Source organism: Empidonax traillii, unplaced genomic scaffold, assembly GCF_003031625.1.
Source record: "Empidonax traillii isolate 1590-97213 ecotype Southwest subspecies unplaced genomic scaffold, ASM303162v1 scaffold444:size1099390, whole genome shotgun sequence".
NCBI lineage: Eukaryota > Metazoa > Chordata > Aves > Passeriformes > Tyrannidae > Empidonax > Empidonax traillii.
In genome coordinates, this window is record NW_020955637.1 from 194,153 (window position 1) to 211,669 (window position 17,517).

General features: G+C 52.5%; 1 protein-coding gene across 2 annotated transcripts in view; it reads right to left on the reverse strand.

The window, feature by feature from the left end:
* Positions 1-13,942, reverse strand: part of LOC114062908 (schwannomin-interacting protein 1) — a 16,793-nt gene extending 2,851 nt beyond the window's left edge. Inside the window, exons 1-4 of one of the 2 annotated variants that reach the window (XM_027894844.1) lie at positions 13,806-13,942; positions 3,426-3,544; positions 909-1,026; positions 101-298 (exon numbers count right to left, since the gene is read on the reverse strand). In XM_027894844.1, the coding sequence (XP_027750645.1) occupies positions 101-298; positions 909-1,026; positions 3,426-3,544; positions 13,806-13,835 (465 nt within the window). In that variant the 5' untranslated portion in view covers positions 13,836-13,942. Of the gene's footprint in view, positions 1-100; positions 299-908; positions 1,027-3,425; positions 3,545-7,219; positions 7,469-13,805 lie in introns of those variants that run through there. The other variant, XM_027894845.1, reaches the window with a different exon arrangement.
* Between the last annotated feature and the right edge of the window lie 3,575 nt (positions 13,943-17,517).

Below are 17,517 nucleotides of genomic sequence, written 5' to 3' on the forward strand. Positions count from 1 at the left end.
ATCCCATCCCATCCCATCCCATCCCATCCCATCCCATCCCATCCCATCCCATCCCATCCCATCCCACCCCATCCCATCCCACCCCACAGCCCCCACTCACAAGATCCGCTACGGGTGATTTCTTCCTGTTCTGCTTTTCCACCTCCACCTGCATTTTGGCCATGGGCTTTGCCATGGCCAAGGCCATCTTGGCTTCAGCTTGCAGCTTCTTTTGCCTGGTGAGGAAGTCCATGTCGTCCAGGGACTCTGACTCCTCCTCTGTGGTGTCTCTGTCGGAGTAGGACGAGCTCTGCTTGCTCTAGGGAAGCACATGGAGCTGTGACAGCCCTGTCACCCCAAAGACATCTGCTCTTGGCTTCTTAACCTGTTTTGAGCACTTAAAAGTGGCATCGTTTCTACAGGAACTGTGAAAAGCACAGATTTATTTTTTTTTTTCTTTTATCTTAATCCACCAGATTATCTCTAAAAATCAGAGTGATTCCCAGACAGGGCTCCTTGGCTATTAACACGACTTTAAACGGGGAAGAGAAGCCACCAGATCAACGGGTGATGAAAGGACACTGGGGTTAAGCTGGAGGAAAACATCTGGGGCTGCAGTGTCACCTTGGCTCAGGAAAAGAGAGGGGAGGAAAGCTGCTGGGAGCTGATAACACCTCCCATCCATTATCCATTACTGCCCTGATGATTATCAGAGCCAAAAAGAAAGGCAGGAAGGAAGAACCTTCACGTGAAAGCATCTGCTCCGCAGCAGCTCTGTGCAAACCAGGGGTGCTTCATCTGCCCCTCAGCACCTCACGCTTTGCTGATGGCTGAGAACGCTGCTCTGGCGTTTGGTGCTGCTGTTTTAACAGCATCAGCTCGTTCTCAGCTCCCCCAGGGACGCTCCAGGACGGGCTCCCCAGACCTACCATGGGCGACAGCGGCGTGTCCAGGCTGGTCTCTGTCTTGCTGTCGTCGGCATCGCTGTCCTTGTCGCTGCCGCTGTCGTTGACAAAGCAGATCTGCAGGTTCATCCCGCTCTGTAACCTGGGGGAGGCAAGGCAAGGGTGACACCAGGGTATCCCTGGAGCCAGGACAGCCTCCAGCAGGATGCAGCAGCTCCTGGAAAAACTCAGCAGCTTCTACCACCATCTATTGACAGACTGCAGAACTACCCGGGCCCTGCACAGCTGCTGCCACCCAGAACACTCTCAGTGCTCACTGACTCCCTCATCATGTTAAATAAAATAGAGGAATTATATAAAAAATACACTGAATATAATAATATATAACATTCATAAAGAATTAAAAAATTAAAACATACATACAAACATACACCGATAACATGTATAATAATACGTGTTGTAAAACGTTCTGTTAGTGATTGAAATGGTTTATTCAGAAGGGTGATGAGCCTGTTTGTGGCTAAGACCTGCTCCTGTAACTCAAGAATTTATTACTGTGGATTAAACCCACCCAAATTCTCCTCCCCAGGAATGATTTTTTTTTTTTTATTGGATGCAAGTGGATCAGGGCAGGGGCATCCCAGTATGGGCTGAGAGAAGGGAAAAGCACTTCCATAGGGGAGAGATCACATTCCATCACCACCTGCTGAGGATGGGGCAAAAAATTCCCATTTTCCTTTTTTTTTTGGTGGAATTTATTAGTCACTATTACCCTTAAATACATAGGATCAATAGCTGAAATTGTTTATGGTGAGGGTGGTGTTATCTATCTATTAGGAATATTTGTAAATATGTTATGTATATATATAATGTATATATATGTATGTATATGTTAAAGTTCTAATTTAAAACTGTGTAGAAAGATCTCTGGATGCTCAGGGGACAAAAGCAAATGAGATGAAGTTTTCTAAATGAGGTTTCCTTCAGGTTTTCATTTTGGATTTGGAAAAGGCTGCCCAGAGAAGCTGTGGCTGCCCCTGGATCCCTGGGAGTGTCCAAGGCCAGGTTGGAGCAACCTGGGCTGGTGGAAGATGTCCCTGCCCCTGGCAGGGGGTGGAATGAGATGAGCTTTAAGGTCTCTTCCAACTCAAACCATTCTGGGATTACATTTCTATATGTAGATTTTTTTCTAGCATTAATAATAATTTATATATATATATTAATTATATACACAAAATAATATATTAAATAATATATTCAATTATATATGCACATATAAAATAATATATTAAAATTATATATATATATTCTATAATTTTATTCTATAATTTGGTATGTAAATACAGGAGGAATGGTCCTGCAGAGGTCCCAGTAGGACCTGCACCAGACAATCCTAATCCTCTGCCTCACCCATAAATATTCATGTCACCCCAAAGCCTTCAGGTACAGCTGGTGACTCGTGGTGGCCCAGCTGTCAGACCCTCCTGGCTGTGTTAATTAGCTCTGTGCTCTAATTACCCGACAGCGGCTCCTGGCTCAGCTGTAACTACAGAGCCAAACTGCTTTCCCTTTCAGATGACTCCCAGTTCGATTTAATTTCCCAGCTGCACCCCTCTGCTGGAATAGCAGTGTTCCTGCTGCCTCTTCCAGGCTCCCTGCTCCTCCCACACCAGGGCAGCAGGCAGAGCTCCACTCCCAACACGGGGGTGTCTGATGCTGCCCTGCTCACCCCCAGCAGCTGAGCCCAAACAAGCCTTCCTGGAGCAGGTTTGCTGCTGACATTTCAAAAATCAGGATGAGTGAAGGGTGGCAGCTCCAGGGATGGAGCCACATCTGGAAACAGAGCTTGTGGAGGTGAAGCGGGGGCAGGAAGAAATGTTAAAGCCTGTTCTTTTCATTCTCTGCCACTTTCTGTGCGTGAATCACAGGTTTGTTTAGGTTGGAAAAGACTTCCAAGATCATGGAGTCCCCCCTGTGCCCCTTTCACACCTTGTCCCCCAGCCCAGAGCACTGAGTGCCATGGCCAGTCCTTCCCTGGGCACCTCCAGGGAGGGGGACTCCAACCCAGGACTACTGGAACAGTGAAAACACAGAATTAGGGAATCATTTGTGTCAAAAGGACCTTAAAAATCATCCAGTTCCACCCCCTGCCACGGGCAGGGACACCTTCCACCAGCCCAGCTTGCTCCAACCTGGCCTGGGACACTTCCAGGGATCCAGGGGCAGCCACAGCTTCTCTGGGCAGCCTGTTCCAAATCATAAAAAAAATCGAACTCAGGTAACTTAATCTTATTTGCTTTACCCCCTGAGCATCCAAATACCTCTTCTACCCAGTTTTAAATTAGTATTTTAGCATATTGTTGACAACTATTTACAAAACATACAACGGCTTTTGGGGACAAGGCGTTGTTCTAAACCGAGGAAGATTCAGGGATCTGGCTGAAAGAAAAAACTGAAGGAAGGTTTTGGGATGTCCCCCTGGAGGAATGTCCCCTTTCCCAGGCTCCAGGGAGGTTTGGGGCTGCGAGGTGGGTGCCTTACCGGGAGGACAGGCTGGGCTTGCCGCTCTTGCTGCAGCTGGTGTAGAGTCCTGGGCCATCATCGAAGAAACTGCCCAGGGCCAACTTCTGCCTGATGGACTCCCGCTCATTCTTCTGGGCCTGGGAGGGAGGGGAGATGAGGAAAGATGAAGCTGCTGGTCAGGGAGGGCACAGGAAGGAGGGTTGTCCCCCCAGCCCCATCACCATGCTGGTGATGCCCAGCGTTTCCCAAGCGTTCCCTCTACAGTCCATCTGCATCCCTCCACCCACAAAGGATGGTGGATTGGTTTGGGTTGGAAGGGACCTTAAAGATCACCCAGTTCCAGCCCTCCTGCCGTGGGACACGCTGATGGAGATGTATCTGTATATCCCTAACATACACACCAGTATCTGTACCCATACCCACACAGGCCACACCTGCACCTCCAGCATCTTCCACTTCCCTGAGCAGCCTCCAAACCCACCTCCTTCTGCCAGTGTGCTCAAAGATGTATTTTTAACCATTGTCATCAAATTATCCCCTAAATGTATTTATGAAATACATTTTAAAACTATATCTCTATCTATATATATGCGTGTATATGGGTTTTTAATAACAATCAACAAAGGGATTTGAAATTAATCACCGATCAGTAATTATGGAGACAACTGCGTAATCAATGTGCAACGAATGCAATCACAGATCCAGATTTAAAATCAGCCTCAGCCTCTCCTGGTGTCTGTCACTGATGGATGATGTGCCCACGCTGACAACAAATCCATGCAAGGCAGCAAGTTATTGACAGAAGGAACATTTCGGAGCCTTCAAACATTTCATTTTAAAATAACACTTCATACACAACAAAGGAAAACAGAGCAGGCAAGTCTGGGCTGCTTCCATGGTGTTAATTAATGTTAACTGTGCTGCCTGGATTTCACCTAAGGAAAAATGAAGCAGCACCTTTTTGATACGGGGAAGCGCAAAAAAGATGCAAATTATCAACTTAAAAATAACCAACAGTTTAATTCCAACTCCAGAGCTGATTACATACATTATCACGCTGCCCATTATGCTGCTAATCCCTTACCAAAATACATACCTCGTTTATAAGCCAACTGCTCTTATTTTAAATGCTCCAAATAATAAAAATAACCCCCCTGACATCAGGGGGTCTGGAGGTTTTGGTTCAGCTCCAGGTTTCTGAAGCCCCACCTGGACCACACCCAGCTGCCCTCCTGTACTTTGCTTTTTCAGGTTTCCAGAATCGATGCCTCAATCACACCGAGGCAGACTCAGAATTAAAAACAGGGGGAGGCAGCACGGGGAGAAAAGGAAAGAAAAACGAGGGCAAATATTGTTTTAATGCGCTGAAAGCAGAGGGAGAGGCAGCTGCCCACCTCGGGATGCCTGTGGCTCGCTCACTGCATCAATATTTCATCAAGTCCTGCGTGCCCAGCCTCCCTTCCTCCGGCTCACACGATCCTCTCCCACATCTTCCCACCTCTCTCTGATTTTCCCCTGTGCTCCAGCAGAAATCCCAAGCCCACAGCACATCCCCACCTCCTCCTGCCCAGCCTCCACACCAGCTGGGGCCGCTCCCTCCCCAGCCCCAGCCCCACCTACTCCGTGTGCACCAAACCCTGCCCTTCTTGCACTCAAACACGCAGAGAGTCACAAACGTCCTCCTTTCAGATGGAGCCGTGCCTCCAAATCTCTTTTTTTTTTTCATTTTTGCTCCATCTCCCACCAGGCCCAGCTGCTCCCAGTCTGACATCTGTCCATTTAATCAACGTGCAGTTTGTTTTCCCCACCAGGTCATTTACTGAGGATTCTAAATAACTCTGCTGCCAGCACCGAGCTGGGAATATCCCATTTTCTAAGGCAGGCACAGGCTAATGACCATAAAGGAACCAAGAGTCCTATTTGTTATTATAAAATAGGGAGCAGTTACTAAGGAATAGAATATACCTGAGGGAACTGGACTCTAGGCTTTGGATAAATTACCTGACAGATGCATTGATACCCAGAGCTGGGGATGGAAAACCATAAACCGAGAGGGGAAATGGCCCGAGTTTTTCTGCCTATCAAATATACTTATTTGGTATATCAAAATAATGGGTCAAATACTCGAATTTCAAAGGTAATAAGAAGGAAAACATCACCCAGTGTTATTTAAACGTGTATTTTGGCACTCCATCAAAAAACAAATAAGCATTTCTGCAAGAGAGGGTCGACAATTCAGTTCACATAACGATTGGAAACAAAAAGCTGTGGGTTTTTTTTTTTAAGGCAAAACAATCTGGGGCGGATGTTTTCCTCCTTACCCTTGACCTTCCCCTTGGGAAGTTCAGTGGCCACCTTTGTTCAAGCCCAGCATTGAAAACACGACGTCAGGTGGTGGCTGTGGAAGGTTTTCTGCAGCATCCCAGGCCAGGGAGAGGCTTGGCTGCTCCCACAGCGGCTCCAGCAGTCCCAGCCCCGGCACCTGCTGTAGTTATTGCTGTTTGTCCACCTATTTCCATCACCTCCTTGGTGTTTGCAGATTATTCACCACCATGTGTGCTCTGCACCACCAGCTCCACCTCCTGCCAGCAGCCAACCTGTCCCCAGCACGCTGTGACACCAAAAACCCACCAGCTTTGGGTGAGAGCCCGAATTTATCCAACATATCAGAGAATCCATGCATGGTTTGGGTTGGAAAGAACCTTAAAACCCATCCAGTCCTACCCCTTCCACAGGCAGGGACACCTCCCACAAGCCCAGGTTGCTCCAAGCCCCGTCCAACCTGGCCTTGGACACTTCCAGGGCTGGGGCAGCCACAGCTTCTCTGCCCAACCTGTGCCAGGGCATCACAGCCACGAATTCCTTCCCAATATCCCATCGAACTCTCTGGCAGTGGGAAGCCATTCCCTGTGTCCTGTCCCTCCATCCCTTGTCCCCAGTCCCTCTCCAGCTCTCCTGGAGCCCCTTTAGGCCCTGCAAGGGGCTCTCAGGTTTCCCTGGAGCCTTCTCTTCTCCAGGTGAACCCCCTCCCCAGCTCTCCCAGAGCAGAGGGGGCTCCAGCCCTGGGAGCATCTCCATGACCACCTCTGGATTCTCTCCAGCAGCTCCACATCCTTCTTGTGCTGGAGACCCCCGAGCTGGAGGCTCTCATGGAAGTGGAGCAGAGGGGGAGAATCCCTTCCCACCCACCCCCCAGCCCCAACCAGGGTGCACAGCCCATGCCTGGCCCTGTGCAGGAGCTCTGGGACACCCAGCCAGGCCAGCAGGGCTATTTTTGCTGGGCTCTGTCATTCCCAGCCCTGGACAATGACTATATTTAAAGTTCCAGAGCCACAGGCGGTGCCTTATTTTATCTCTGCAAAGCACAAGGGCTGTTACTGGATTTACAAACAGAAATTACAACCCCTCAACACGTGTTTTTATCTCCTTTCCCTCCACAGGGGATTTAGTGGTGAACACAAACCCGAGTCGAACGTCTCAAGCCACGTGGCAAAGAGCCCTAAAATCCCGAGGGCCTTGAGGTACGAGATGGAATCATCTCCTTACATTTTCCCCATCACAAAGATACGGAATGGCAGAGGGAGAGGAAGGTTTGCAGCCCTGTGCCAGGGCATTAAACACCTTGGAGCACTCCCCCTGCTCCAGCCCCTGACCCCCATGGCCCTGGGAGGGTGCAGGGCAGAATCTCATGGCCCTGGCAGGGTGCAGGGCAGAATCTCGTGGCCCTGGCAGGGTGCAGGGCAGCATTCCGTGGGTGCCCTCCTGCCAAGAGGGCTCCCGTGGGCAGACAAAGGCTCCTTTTGGTCCCTTACCTTTTTATAACTCCCCTCCCCGGCCGGTGCAGCTGCTTTCCTGATGACGTCACCCATTCCATCACCACCCTCCTCCCGACTCATCTCCTTCGCTGCCGGCTCCTCACGTGGCAACAACAAGGGGGCATCTCCGTCCTTGCTCGGCTCCTCCACGGGACGAGGCGCTGGCTCCAGAGCCAGGACCCGCTGCAGCCCCCCCTTGCCCCCGATGCCTCTCCAGTACCTCTCCCCTGCCGGCTGTTCCAGAGCACCTTGCTATTCCCAAATAAAGTCACGGAGCAGCCGATGGGAGGGAAGCGAAGGCTGTCCCGGTCAGGGGAGCCGCATCCTCCTCCAGCCACTGCCAGCGCCGGATAAAAATAGCCCCGAGCCTTCCCCGGCTACACAAGGGCAGGAAAAAAACCCGGTGTCTGATGTCAAAAGCCAAGCCTGGCAGAGCAGCCCCGGCCAGGAGGAAGGGGCTTTCTCCCGGGGTTTTCACTGGGGGAGTTATCCCGGTAAATTCCCGGGATACAAGTCCGGTGGTCCCGAGCCACTGACCCCCGGCTGCAGAAATCCCGCTCTCCCTGCTGAGATCCCAACACCCAAGATCAGCTGGGGTGAGCTTGGGGCAGGCATTCCTCCAGGGAATCCTTACAAGGTGCATTTTATGCCACAGTTTCCCAAGGGATCCTCAAAACGTGGCCCAGCAGCAACAGGCGTCCTCATTTCTGGTGCGACACAACGGCACAACAACTTAATCATTTCAATTTCCCCACAGTGCTTACGTGTTTAACGATATATCCGTGTCATGCTGACGTCATGGCACCCAAAATGCACACTCCAGGTAAATTACCAGCTCTATCAACGCACAAATTATGCATCCCAGCATTAGTCTGCTTAGAATTTCCAGGAAAAAACAGCAATAATAAATGTTTAATTCCACTCCTGTCCCCGGATGGTGCTTTGTAACAGTAATTCCCAAGCGAAGCAAAGTGGTTCTCTGGATATTTCATTATTTTTAGTTCCCCTCCGCCACTGAGTCATTGTGTCCTTTCCTGCTGTTGCTAAATTAACTTCCTGTCTGGGCCAGGGGGTATAAATCCCGACACAATAAATGGCAGACAATAAGGAATGTCGTAGCCCAGGGGGAAGGATGTGGTGGCCAGGAGCACCAGCCTGCATTTGTGACCAGTCCCTGCATCATCCTGCCCTCAGCCATCCGAGGGGGATGTTCCAGCTCCTCCTTCCCAGCTGGCTGAGAGGCTGAGCCTGGTCCTGCTGTGCCCCTGGTACCCACCAAGCCACCCCTCAGCAACCTGACAGCAAAGCCACCCCTAAGGGTAGGAAGTGACACAGCCAAAAATGTATTCACCCCTTTTCACCAGCAGATTTCAGCATGTTTTATCTCCCATTCTAGGTTTCAGGCCAGCCCCCCTCTGCCCTGCCCTGGGATGCTCCAGGGCCGGCTTTGTTGATCTGAGCTGATCCCACAGAGCTGGTCTCAATCTCCAGTGAGAATCCTGCTTCCAGCAGCTGCCTCATTCCAGGCAACGGGAAAAAACCCAGGCTGGTTAAAAAGCACAGCTTGGAGCCCCTGTAACCACTGCTGAGGCACATTTGGTGCCCTCCTCGGTGCCAGGACCAGACCCAACCCTACCCCACCAGCAGAGACACAGCCAAGTTCAATTCTAGATATCAAAACCACGAGAGAAATGAACTCTGGGGTTGTTTCAGCTCAGGGATCAGACCCTTCCGCTGCCCAGCCCCTTCCCCACCTGCTGCACTGTGGCCACTGTGTCTGCTTGAAAACAACCCCAAAAAAAGGAAGATGGGAGTTACACTCCAGCACTCCCCGCTGGCATCACTCTCCGTGGGGTCCTCACACACAGATCCCACCAGAAGGAAATTGCTCTCCACGGGCACAGCCACCAGGGCAGCTCCTCCAGCAGCGATGTTGGAAGGGGGCAGAGCCTGCTTTTCTTTTTATAGCACCGAGGGAAAGCTCAGAACAGGCAGATCTGGAGCAGGTCAGCTGAGGTGTCCCTGAGGGAGGGAAGCACAGGGAGCCAGAGCCACGGAGAACACTCAGGGTGGGGATGGCAGCACTCAAGTGAGGCCTGGAAATAGGACACAGCAAGTTTTGTGTGCTTTAAACACGCCTGGGTCGCTTGTGGACAGGGAAGCAGATAAATTTAACTCTGCTGTGCGTTTGTCTTGTTGGTTGAGTCAATAAAACCCCCTCCACGTTGGGGTGGGCTCCACTGGAGGAGGAATCACCCCCATTCCTGTTTGGAATCAGCTCCCAAACACCCCTGGATGCCGAGTTAGGTGAGGAAACCCCTGAATTCCCAGCACATTTCAATGAAAGCCCTTCGAGGTCATTCCCTGGAAAAACAGTGTTCATGGCCCTGGGGTGCCTGGGCCAGGGTGTGGAGGTGGATTCCAGGTTCATGGAAATCTCAAGTTGCCAGAACTGTTGGAGAGAGACTGTTTACAAGAGCATGGAGTGACAGGACAAGGCAGGAGATCAGGATTAGGTGGGATATTGGGAAGGAATCCTTCCCTGGGAGGGTGGGCAGGCCCTGTCACAGGTTGCCCAGAGAAGCTGTGGCTGCCCCTGGATCCCTGGAAGTGTCCAAGGCCAGGTTGGAGCAACCTGGGCTAGTGGAAGGTGTCCCTGCCCATGGCAGGGGGAGGGACTGGATGGGCTTTAAGGTTTCTCCCAACCCAACCCAGTCTGTGATCCTATGATTCTACCTCACAAAACATTTACTTTAACGTAAATGTTGGAATAAAGCTCCTCTGAACAGTCCCATTCCCAGCACAGCATCCTTCCAGCACAAACTTTGGGATGAGCAGGACCAAGCCCTCCCTCTGATGCTGCTTCCCTGAGCTTTCCCACACTCCAAGAGCTCTCCACCCACATTGCAGAGCTTTTTTATGGATCTCTGTCTCACCAAGGCCCTCCAGCCTCTCATCTCTGTAACAAAGGCTTTATTTCACTGTCACAGCTTTGGGATGCAGGGGCAGTGGCACGGGGGTTCCTCAGCTGTACCAGGCTGTGCATCCCTCCACGGGCAGCCACGGGCAGGGGGCCAGGCCAGCAGCTTTCCCGGCGCTCCACACTGGGTTTTCATGGCATCTGAGGTTTTTCTCCCAGGTCTGTCTCTTGGGGTTACATCCTGCCCTCAGAATTTGCACTCCCTTTAATGAAAAAATGTGATGACAGCCTGGCATTTCCACAGCCTCCAAAACCCTACAGAGATCAAACAAAAGCAACCTAATAAAACACCCCTTTCTTTTCTTTTCTTTTCTCTTCTTTTTTTCTTTTTTATTTTTTCTTTTTTTTCTCTCTCTCTCTTTTTCCTTTCCTTTGCTCTTCCCCTTTCCCTTTCCTTTTTCCTTTCCCTTTTAATGAGCCCTTCATATTTTAAGATTGTGAATTTCATGGATTCATTTCTATTCACCACCTGGGAGTGGTGGGTGTCACCCAGCCTTGCCTGCTCCATCCCTGGGGCACCCAGCCTGGTCTGCAACACCACCAGCACCTCCTAATCCACGGGAACACCAGCACCCACCCCGACACAGATCCTTCCAACAGACCCCTCTCAAGAAAAGCACTCAAGCAGAGCCAATCCCAGTTTTCCCAGGAAAACCCACAGGGCCCGAAGCAGGGCATGCCACGCCCCTCTGCCCCACCTCAGAAGTGATTTCTAACCCAATAAAATCTCATTCTTCTCCCCAGATCTCGTTTTCTTGTTAATTTTCTTCGCACGTGTGGAGCCTGGAAACATCTCCCGAGCGACTGAGCCGCCAGCAGATACCTCAGCCCCTGCCTGGTGCCAGAGCACGGAGCCAAACCCTGTTCCCACAGGCAACTGCCTGTCTCAGGCACAGGCACTGGATGCTGGGGGTGGAATTTGTCTGCTTTTAAAGGAGAAATTGAGAAACCAACCCAAGGAGATGCTTCAGACACATCATCGCCCGCGAAGAAACGCGGGTAAAGAGCCTGCAGAGCCCGGTCCTGCTCTGGGCAGAGATGGATCCATCAGGCAGGGCTGAAAATACACATTTACAAAGCAAACTGAAGCCCTGGCTGAGGCTGTGGGCCAGCAAAGCCCAGCTGATCCACGCAGCCAAATAAAACCTTTAGTTCCGTGTCAAAGCCTGGATTTGCAGGCTGGGCTTTCATCCTGGACCTCACAAAAAACACCCCCTCAACGTGCACGAGCTGATGGTTTTCTGGTCAAGCTGCAGGAGGGATTGCAGAGCCCTAAGCCAAGTGTTTGACACGGGGAAATAAAGGGGTATAAACGGGAAAAGAGACACAGCTCAGAGAGAAATCCATGGCACGGAGAGAGCAGCAGCCTGCGAGACTCCAGGATGTGGCCACGGGAAAGATGCTGGGACAGACACAGCATGGAAGATCTGGCCTAAATTTAAGCAATCCACCTGCCCTAGCCACATCCAAACCCCCAGGAGGGCCCACCTGCACTTCCCAGAGCAGCAGTGGCAGCTCATTCATGGGGGGGATTGAGGGATTTGGGGGCACACAACACAAACTGCCTCCTCTTCCTCGGCACCTGCCCCATCCCCAGCACCCTCCCTGCCCCAGATCCGGCGTCCCAGCTGTGATCTGGTGACACCAGAGTTTTTCTGCCGAATTCCTTCAAAACAAACGCGTTTCCAAGTTTTCCCATGCGCTGCCTCGCTGCTCCCTTTGATTTGTTTTTCGTTTATTTAGCAGCTTCAAAGCCAGGAGGGGAGCAGATCACACACTGTCACCTCCTCCCCCACGGAGCAGGCAGCCACCAAAATCCCATCACTGCTGGCTTCCAGGCTGATCCCAAACCCAGGATTGCCGGCCACAAAAGGATTAGAACCCTGCCTTTGGGATAATGGCTTTGGGAGGGGGCTGGGGTCGCTCCTAATCTCCCGGAGGAAGGGTTGGAAGCAGATTGCATATGAAGACATGGATTTTTTTTTTTTTTTTCTCCTCGGATTTGTGTGTTTTCTGGCTGGTTTCACTCCAATATTTACTGGTTTGGAGGAGAGGAACCAGCCCATAAACAAGCAGGGGAGGAGAGCAGAGCGAAGCAGCAGCATTGCAGATAGAGCCGGTGCATGAGCACACAGGGATCCTGGCCAGGCCGCTGCCGCAGCTCAGCATCATCACCACCACCACCACCACCACCATCATCATCACCATCATCACCCCTCGCCCACCAGCACGGCCCAGCTTCCACCCGGGAAACAATGCCCAACCTTTAACCCGAGTATGCTGGGAAAACATCCGCTGCTCCCAAACAATGGCACCATTTATCCAGAGCAACAGGCTCGGAGCTGCAGGGAAAGCAGCTCCCCTAAAAGGGAGGCTGAAAAAAAAAACCAAACCCACAACGCAGGATTTTTTTTTCTTTTTTTCCTAAAGCAGCTAAAAATAGAAACTCACTTCCAGAAGCATTTGCTAGGCTGAAAATATTCCGGGAAAAAAAACCCTTTCAGCTCTTCTGCACATACAAATGTTTTGTGTATTTTCCCTTTCTGATGCATTTTGCAATGTGAGGTGTTTTGTTGTGAAACACAGAGTGAAGTTTGACTAAAATGAGGTGGGGGTGGGAAAACCAGGATAAGGTGCTATGCTGGGCAAGGCCCTGTTTGCTGAGGGTCCAGGAATTCCAGCTGGGAATTCCTGGGAATGGGTGTTTTGCAAAACAACACTGGGTGCACGTAGGAAATAATCCGCCTGTGCCACCGAGCCCTAAACGAGCCATCGAGTCCCTAAATGGGCCATCGAGCCCCTAAACGAGCCATCGAGTCCCTAAATGAGCCATCGAGCCCCTAAACGTGACCTTTCCCGGGCAGGTGCACCCACCAACACCCACCTTCTCCTCAGAGGGAAACGAAGCCACAACAACGGCCCACCCCAACTCTCACTCGCCCCACTAAAACAATCCTGATGTTCCCCAAACGCTGGGTCGGTGCTGCCGCCCCTACGACCCCAAGGACCCCCTCCCCCGGGGGTGGTGGATGCTCAGACAGAGCAATTCTCATCCCCCCAAACCCACACCAGTTCTTACGGAGCTTATTTAGCAGAAACCACGACTCACGACCGGGCTGCAGCCCGAGAATACCCATCCTGCGGGGCAGCTCTCCCGCCTGGATCAGCGTGGGAAGCGCAGGAAATGATAATTCTGCTCTAAAAACTGACATCACTCTCCTGCGGCAGCTCCGGGAGCGCGAAGCCGCAGCTCGCTCGCTTGCAGGGAGCGGCCCCATCCAGGCAGGGAGGGATGAAGGCAGGGAGCGGGATACAGGTGGAGGGATGCAGGCAGGGAACGGGATGCAGGCAGAGGGATGCAGGCAAGGAGTGGGGTGCAGGCAGGCAGAGGGATGTCGGTAGAGCATCCCCGGCCCCCGCTGCGTCCCCGAGCATCACACGGTGGGCACAAAAGCCCCGTGGCCGCTCCGGCGAGCGGCGGGGCCGGAGCCCACCCTGCCAACCCGGCCCGGTCGCCCAGCGCTGCCGCAGCCCCCGAGCCCTCCCCGGGGCTGAGGGGGCTGCTCGGGGCCGGGGGGGGTCCAGGCCGCGCTCGCCCCTTACCTGGTAGGAGCAGTTTTCCTGGTGAACCATCTCGGTGCATCATCCGCCGCTGCCGCCCCGCCGGCAGCGCCCGCAGCCCCGGCGGGAGAGGAGGAGGAGGAGGAGGAGGCCGGGGAGGAGCAGGAGGAGGAGGAGGCTGCAGCCTGGGCCAGCCGGTAAGATGGATGCAGCCGCGCTGCTCCGCCTGCGCAGCGGCCCCGGGGAGCGCGGGGGGGCCGCGGCCGGTCCCGCCTCCACCCGCACACGCAGCGCGGGGGGGGCCGGGCAGGGCCGGGAAAGCCGAGACCCTCCTCGGGGGAAAGGGGGGAAAACCACCCGAACACCCGCCCCGGACACTGCGCTATGTGAAAGGCTCCCTAAACACCCCTCTAAACAACCCCGGGCGATGCTGCGGCTCCCCCCGAAGCGCCCGCGCTGCGGGAGCGGCCCCGCGGGTGATGGATGGATGGACAGATAGATAGATGGATGGATGGATGGATGGATGGATGGATCGCGGCTGCGAGGCACCGGCTGCCCGAAGACACCTCCGATAAGAGCGAACAGACACCTTCCTGCTGCCTCCTGCCACAGAAATCCGGCGCGGGATTTGCTGGGAGAGGCTCTGCCCTACATTCCCGGCTATTTATACCTTCTGCAGCCCGCAGCGAGGGAACGGCAGCTCTGCCACGGCACCCACCCCACACCCGACCTGCTTTGGGGTCCAGAGAATTCCACGGGACAAGGGGAAACGGCCCCAAGTTGAGCCTGGAGAGGTTCAGGTTGGACATCAGAAAAAATGACCTCACTGAAGGAGAGGTGAAGCGCTGGAACACGTTCCCAGGGAGCTGATGGAGTCACCATCCCTGGAAGGGCTCAGAAAACAAGTGGATACTTCCCAATATAGTTTAGTGGGCTTGGAGGTGTTCAAAGGTTGGAACTGATGATCTTGGAGATCTTTTCCAACCTCAACACGAACCCCCACAGCCCCATTCACAAGAGTTTGGGGCTGTTGTGGCCCTGGCCACAGCTGGGGACAAGGACACAGCAAGTCTCGTGTCCAAGCCCTAATTTTGGCTGGACACAGCCCATCCAAGGGGCACAAAAACACCCAGAGAGCGACAGGGTGGGCTCACCCCACACACTGGGCACTCTCACCAGGGCAGGCACCAGCCTCTTTGGTTGCCACTGGCAGGAATTCCAGGCCTTGCCCTCCCTCCCTTAGGCAAATAGTGCTTTATCCTGCTGCCAGTCACAGCTGCAGGGACGCACATGACTGTGAAATCCAGACACACTTGCTCTCAGAGCAGCTCAGATTTGATTCCCCACACCAGATGTGCCTCTAGAAAAAAAAAAAAAAAAGGAAAAAAAAAAAAGGCCTTTGTAGGATCATCGCTCTGCCCAAGCTTTTCCAGCTCTCCCAGCTTCCCACCAGCACAAACAGGCTGGAGCAGCCTGTGGGTGGGTGGATGGAGAGTCCCCAGAGTCCCTGTGCAGCTGGGACATGGATGGAGAGAAACCCCAGACCCTCCTCCCCAGTGCCCTGTGCCCTACAGAGGGACAGCTTTCCAAAAAAAGAATAGATATTTCCTTTGAAAAGAAAAAAAAAAAATTAATATATTCTGCGTGAGTTTCTAAGAGAGGATGAAGTCATGCCTGGTTTTTACTGCAAAGAATCCCATTCAACCACCAGGGTAATAGAACATGCGTTGCTGTTTCCAAACATTAAAATAGAATTAAGAAACAAAACAAAACCCCAAAAAACCAAACAAAACCAAACCAAAACAAAAAATAAAACAAAAAAAAGTTCTAAATATAGTATAAATAATAAAATAAATACAAATTAAATATGCTGCATAACCTTGGATTTGCTTTGGAGAAGTATCTGTGGCGAGCTAAAAGCAGCTCCCTGCATTACATAAACTCTAATGCCATTTATTTTGTGCATCACAAGGAAAACTCCCCCAAATATTCCAACCCCACACTTCCCACGTGCTGGCCTATCTATAACAGTGGTGACTCAGAGCTGAGCCCAGTGGGGTCTGCACCAACCTCCCCATGGCCAGGGCTGGTGTGGCATGGGGTGAACCCCCCCCCAAGATATCTAACAGCTGATTCCTTTGGGAAGATGGTCCCAGAGAGAGCCACAGCCACCTGTCTGCAGCTCTTCCCTCCAGGATGAGCCCGGGATGGAGGTGCAAAGGGCCTGGGATTATCCTCAGCCTCTGGATTTGCTGCTCTGCCCCGGATGCATTTGCATTATCCCTGCAGAAGGGAGGTGGGAAGGCAGGCCATAATTCCAGCAGGGAGTGATTACAGCCAGTGAAAGGCTCCCTCCTGGCAGCTCTCCAGCTGGGTCACTGGGAAACTGCTGCTGGAAAAAGGCAGGGAGCACGTGCTGCTGATATCCTTGGAGTCACAGCCCGGTGGGAAGCCCCTGGAGAACCCCTGGGACCTCCAACAGCCCCTTCTGAGCTGGGCAGAGAAACCCAGGGGGTACCAGGACACGAGGAATTCCATCCCTTGGCACAGGCAGCAGCATTCCTGCTCCTGTTCCCCAGGGACACACAGATCAAAACCACACAGCTTTCCCAGACACTCAAATTCTTGCAGTGAACAACAGGGTTTCATTAATTATCCATCTACAGAAGGAGAAAGCACCTGGTATCCCAAATTCTGGGGGAAAACCCAGATAATTTCTGATTCTCTGCGCATATATTTAGGATTATTTTTTTCTTCTTCTTTTTTTAAGCTTCCTGGCACGTCCCAAGGGCTGTCCCTGTTTTCAGGGAGGCAAAGGCAGGCAGAATTCCCAACCCCTGGCAGGCTGTCCCTGCCTGCCCCCATCCCAACCTTCTGCTCTCCCTGGCTGCTGCACCTCTGCCCCAGGTCCGAGGAAATCATTAACGGGGCAGAGGGAGGAACACGCCGGGGTTTATCAGCTCTCCCATCATCCTTCCCGCTGGGGAAAACGCTCCTTCCAAAGAATAAAGCCGAGCAGCGAAGCCAAACCCTCCCGTTCCCAGATTCCCAGCGCCTGGGAGAGAGGGCAGCCGTGGGAGGGGAGGGGAGGGAAGAGAAAGGAAGGGAAGGGAAGCAGCCCGGATTACTCACAGGGAAGCCACAGCCAGCCCTTTTCCTGACGTGTTTTCTCATTTCTCACTGTCCCACACGTTTATTTTTACACACACGTGTTGTGCTCTGGGCCTGAACCCCCCCCAGCTGCGGGGACCGACACAGCCCTGCCCCCTCCAGGGATCCAGGATGGGAAGGAAAAGGGCAGGAGGGACCCGGCATTCCTGCTCTCCCAGGGAAACACCACAAAGGTTTTTCCCGCCCCACAGTCATTCCTCGAGGGGCCCTTATCAGGTGGGGAAGTTTATTTTTCAGGCTGGGATTGGCCAACCCATCTGGCTCGTACAAAAGCCAGGTTGAATTAACAGCACTGTTTGTTTTTTTTTTTTTTTTTTCTTTCCCAAGTCTCAAAATAAACTGGTAGGCAGGGAAAAAATGAGGCAGGAGCTGAACACCTGGGAAAATACTGGTTTGATTGTCATAGAATCACAGAATGGCTTGAGTTGGAAGGGATCTTGGAGATTATCTAGTCCCAAACCCCTGCCATGGGCAGGGACACTTTCCACTAGCCTTGGTTGTTCCAACCTGGCCTTGGACACTCCCAGGGCTGGAGCAGCCACAGCTTCTCTGGGCAACCTGTGCCAGGGCCTGCCCACCCTCC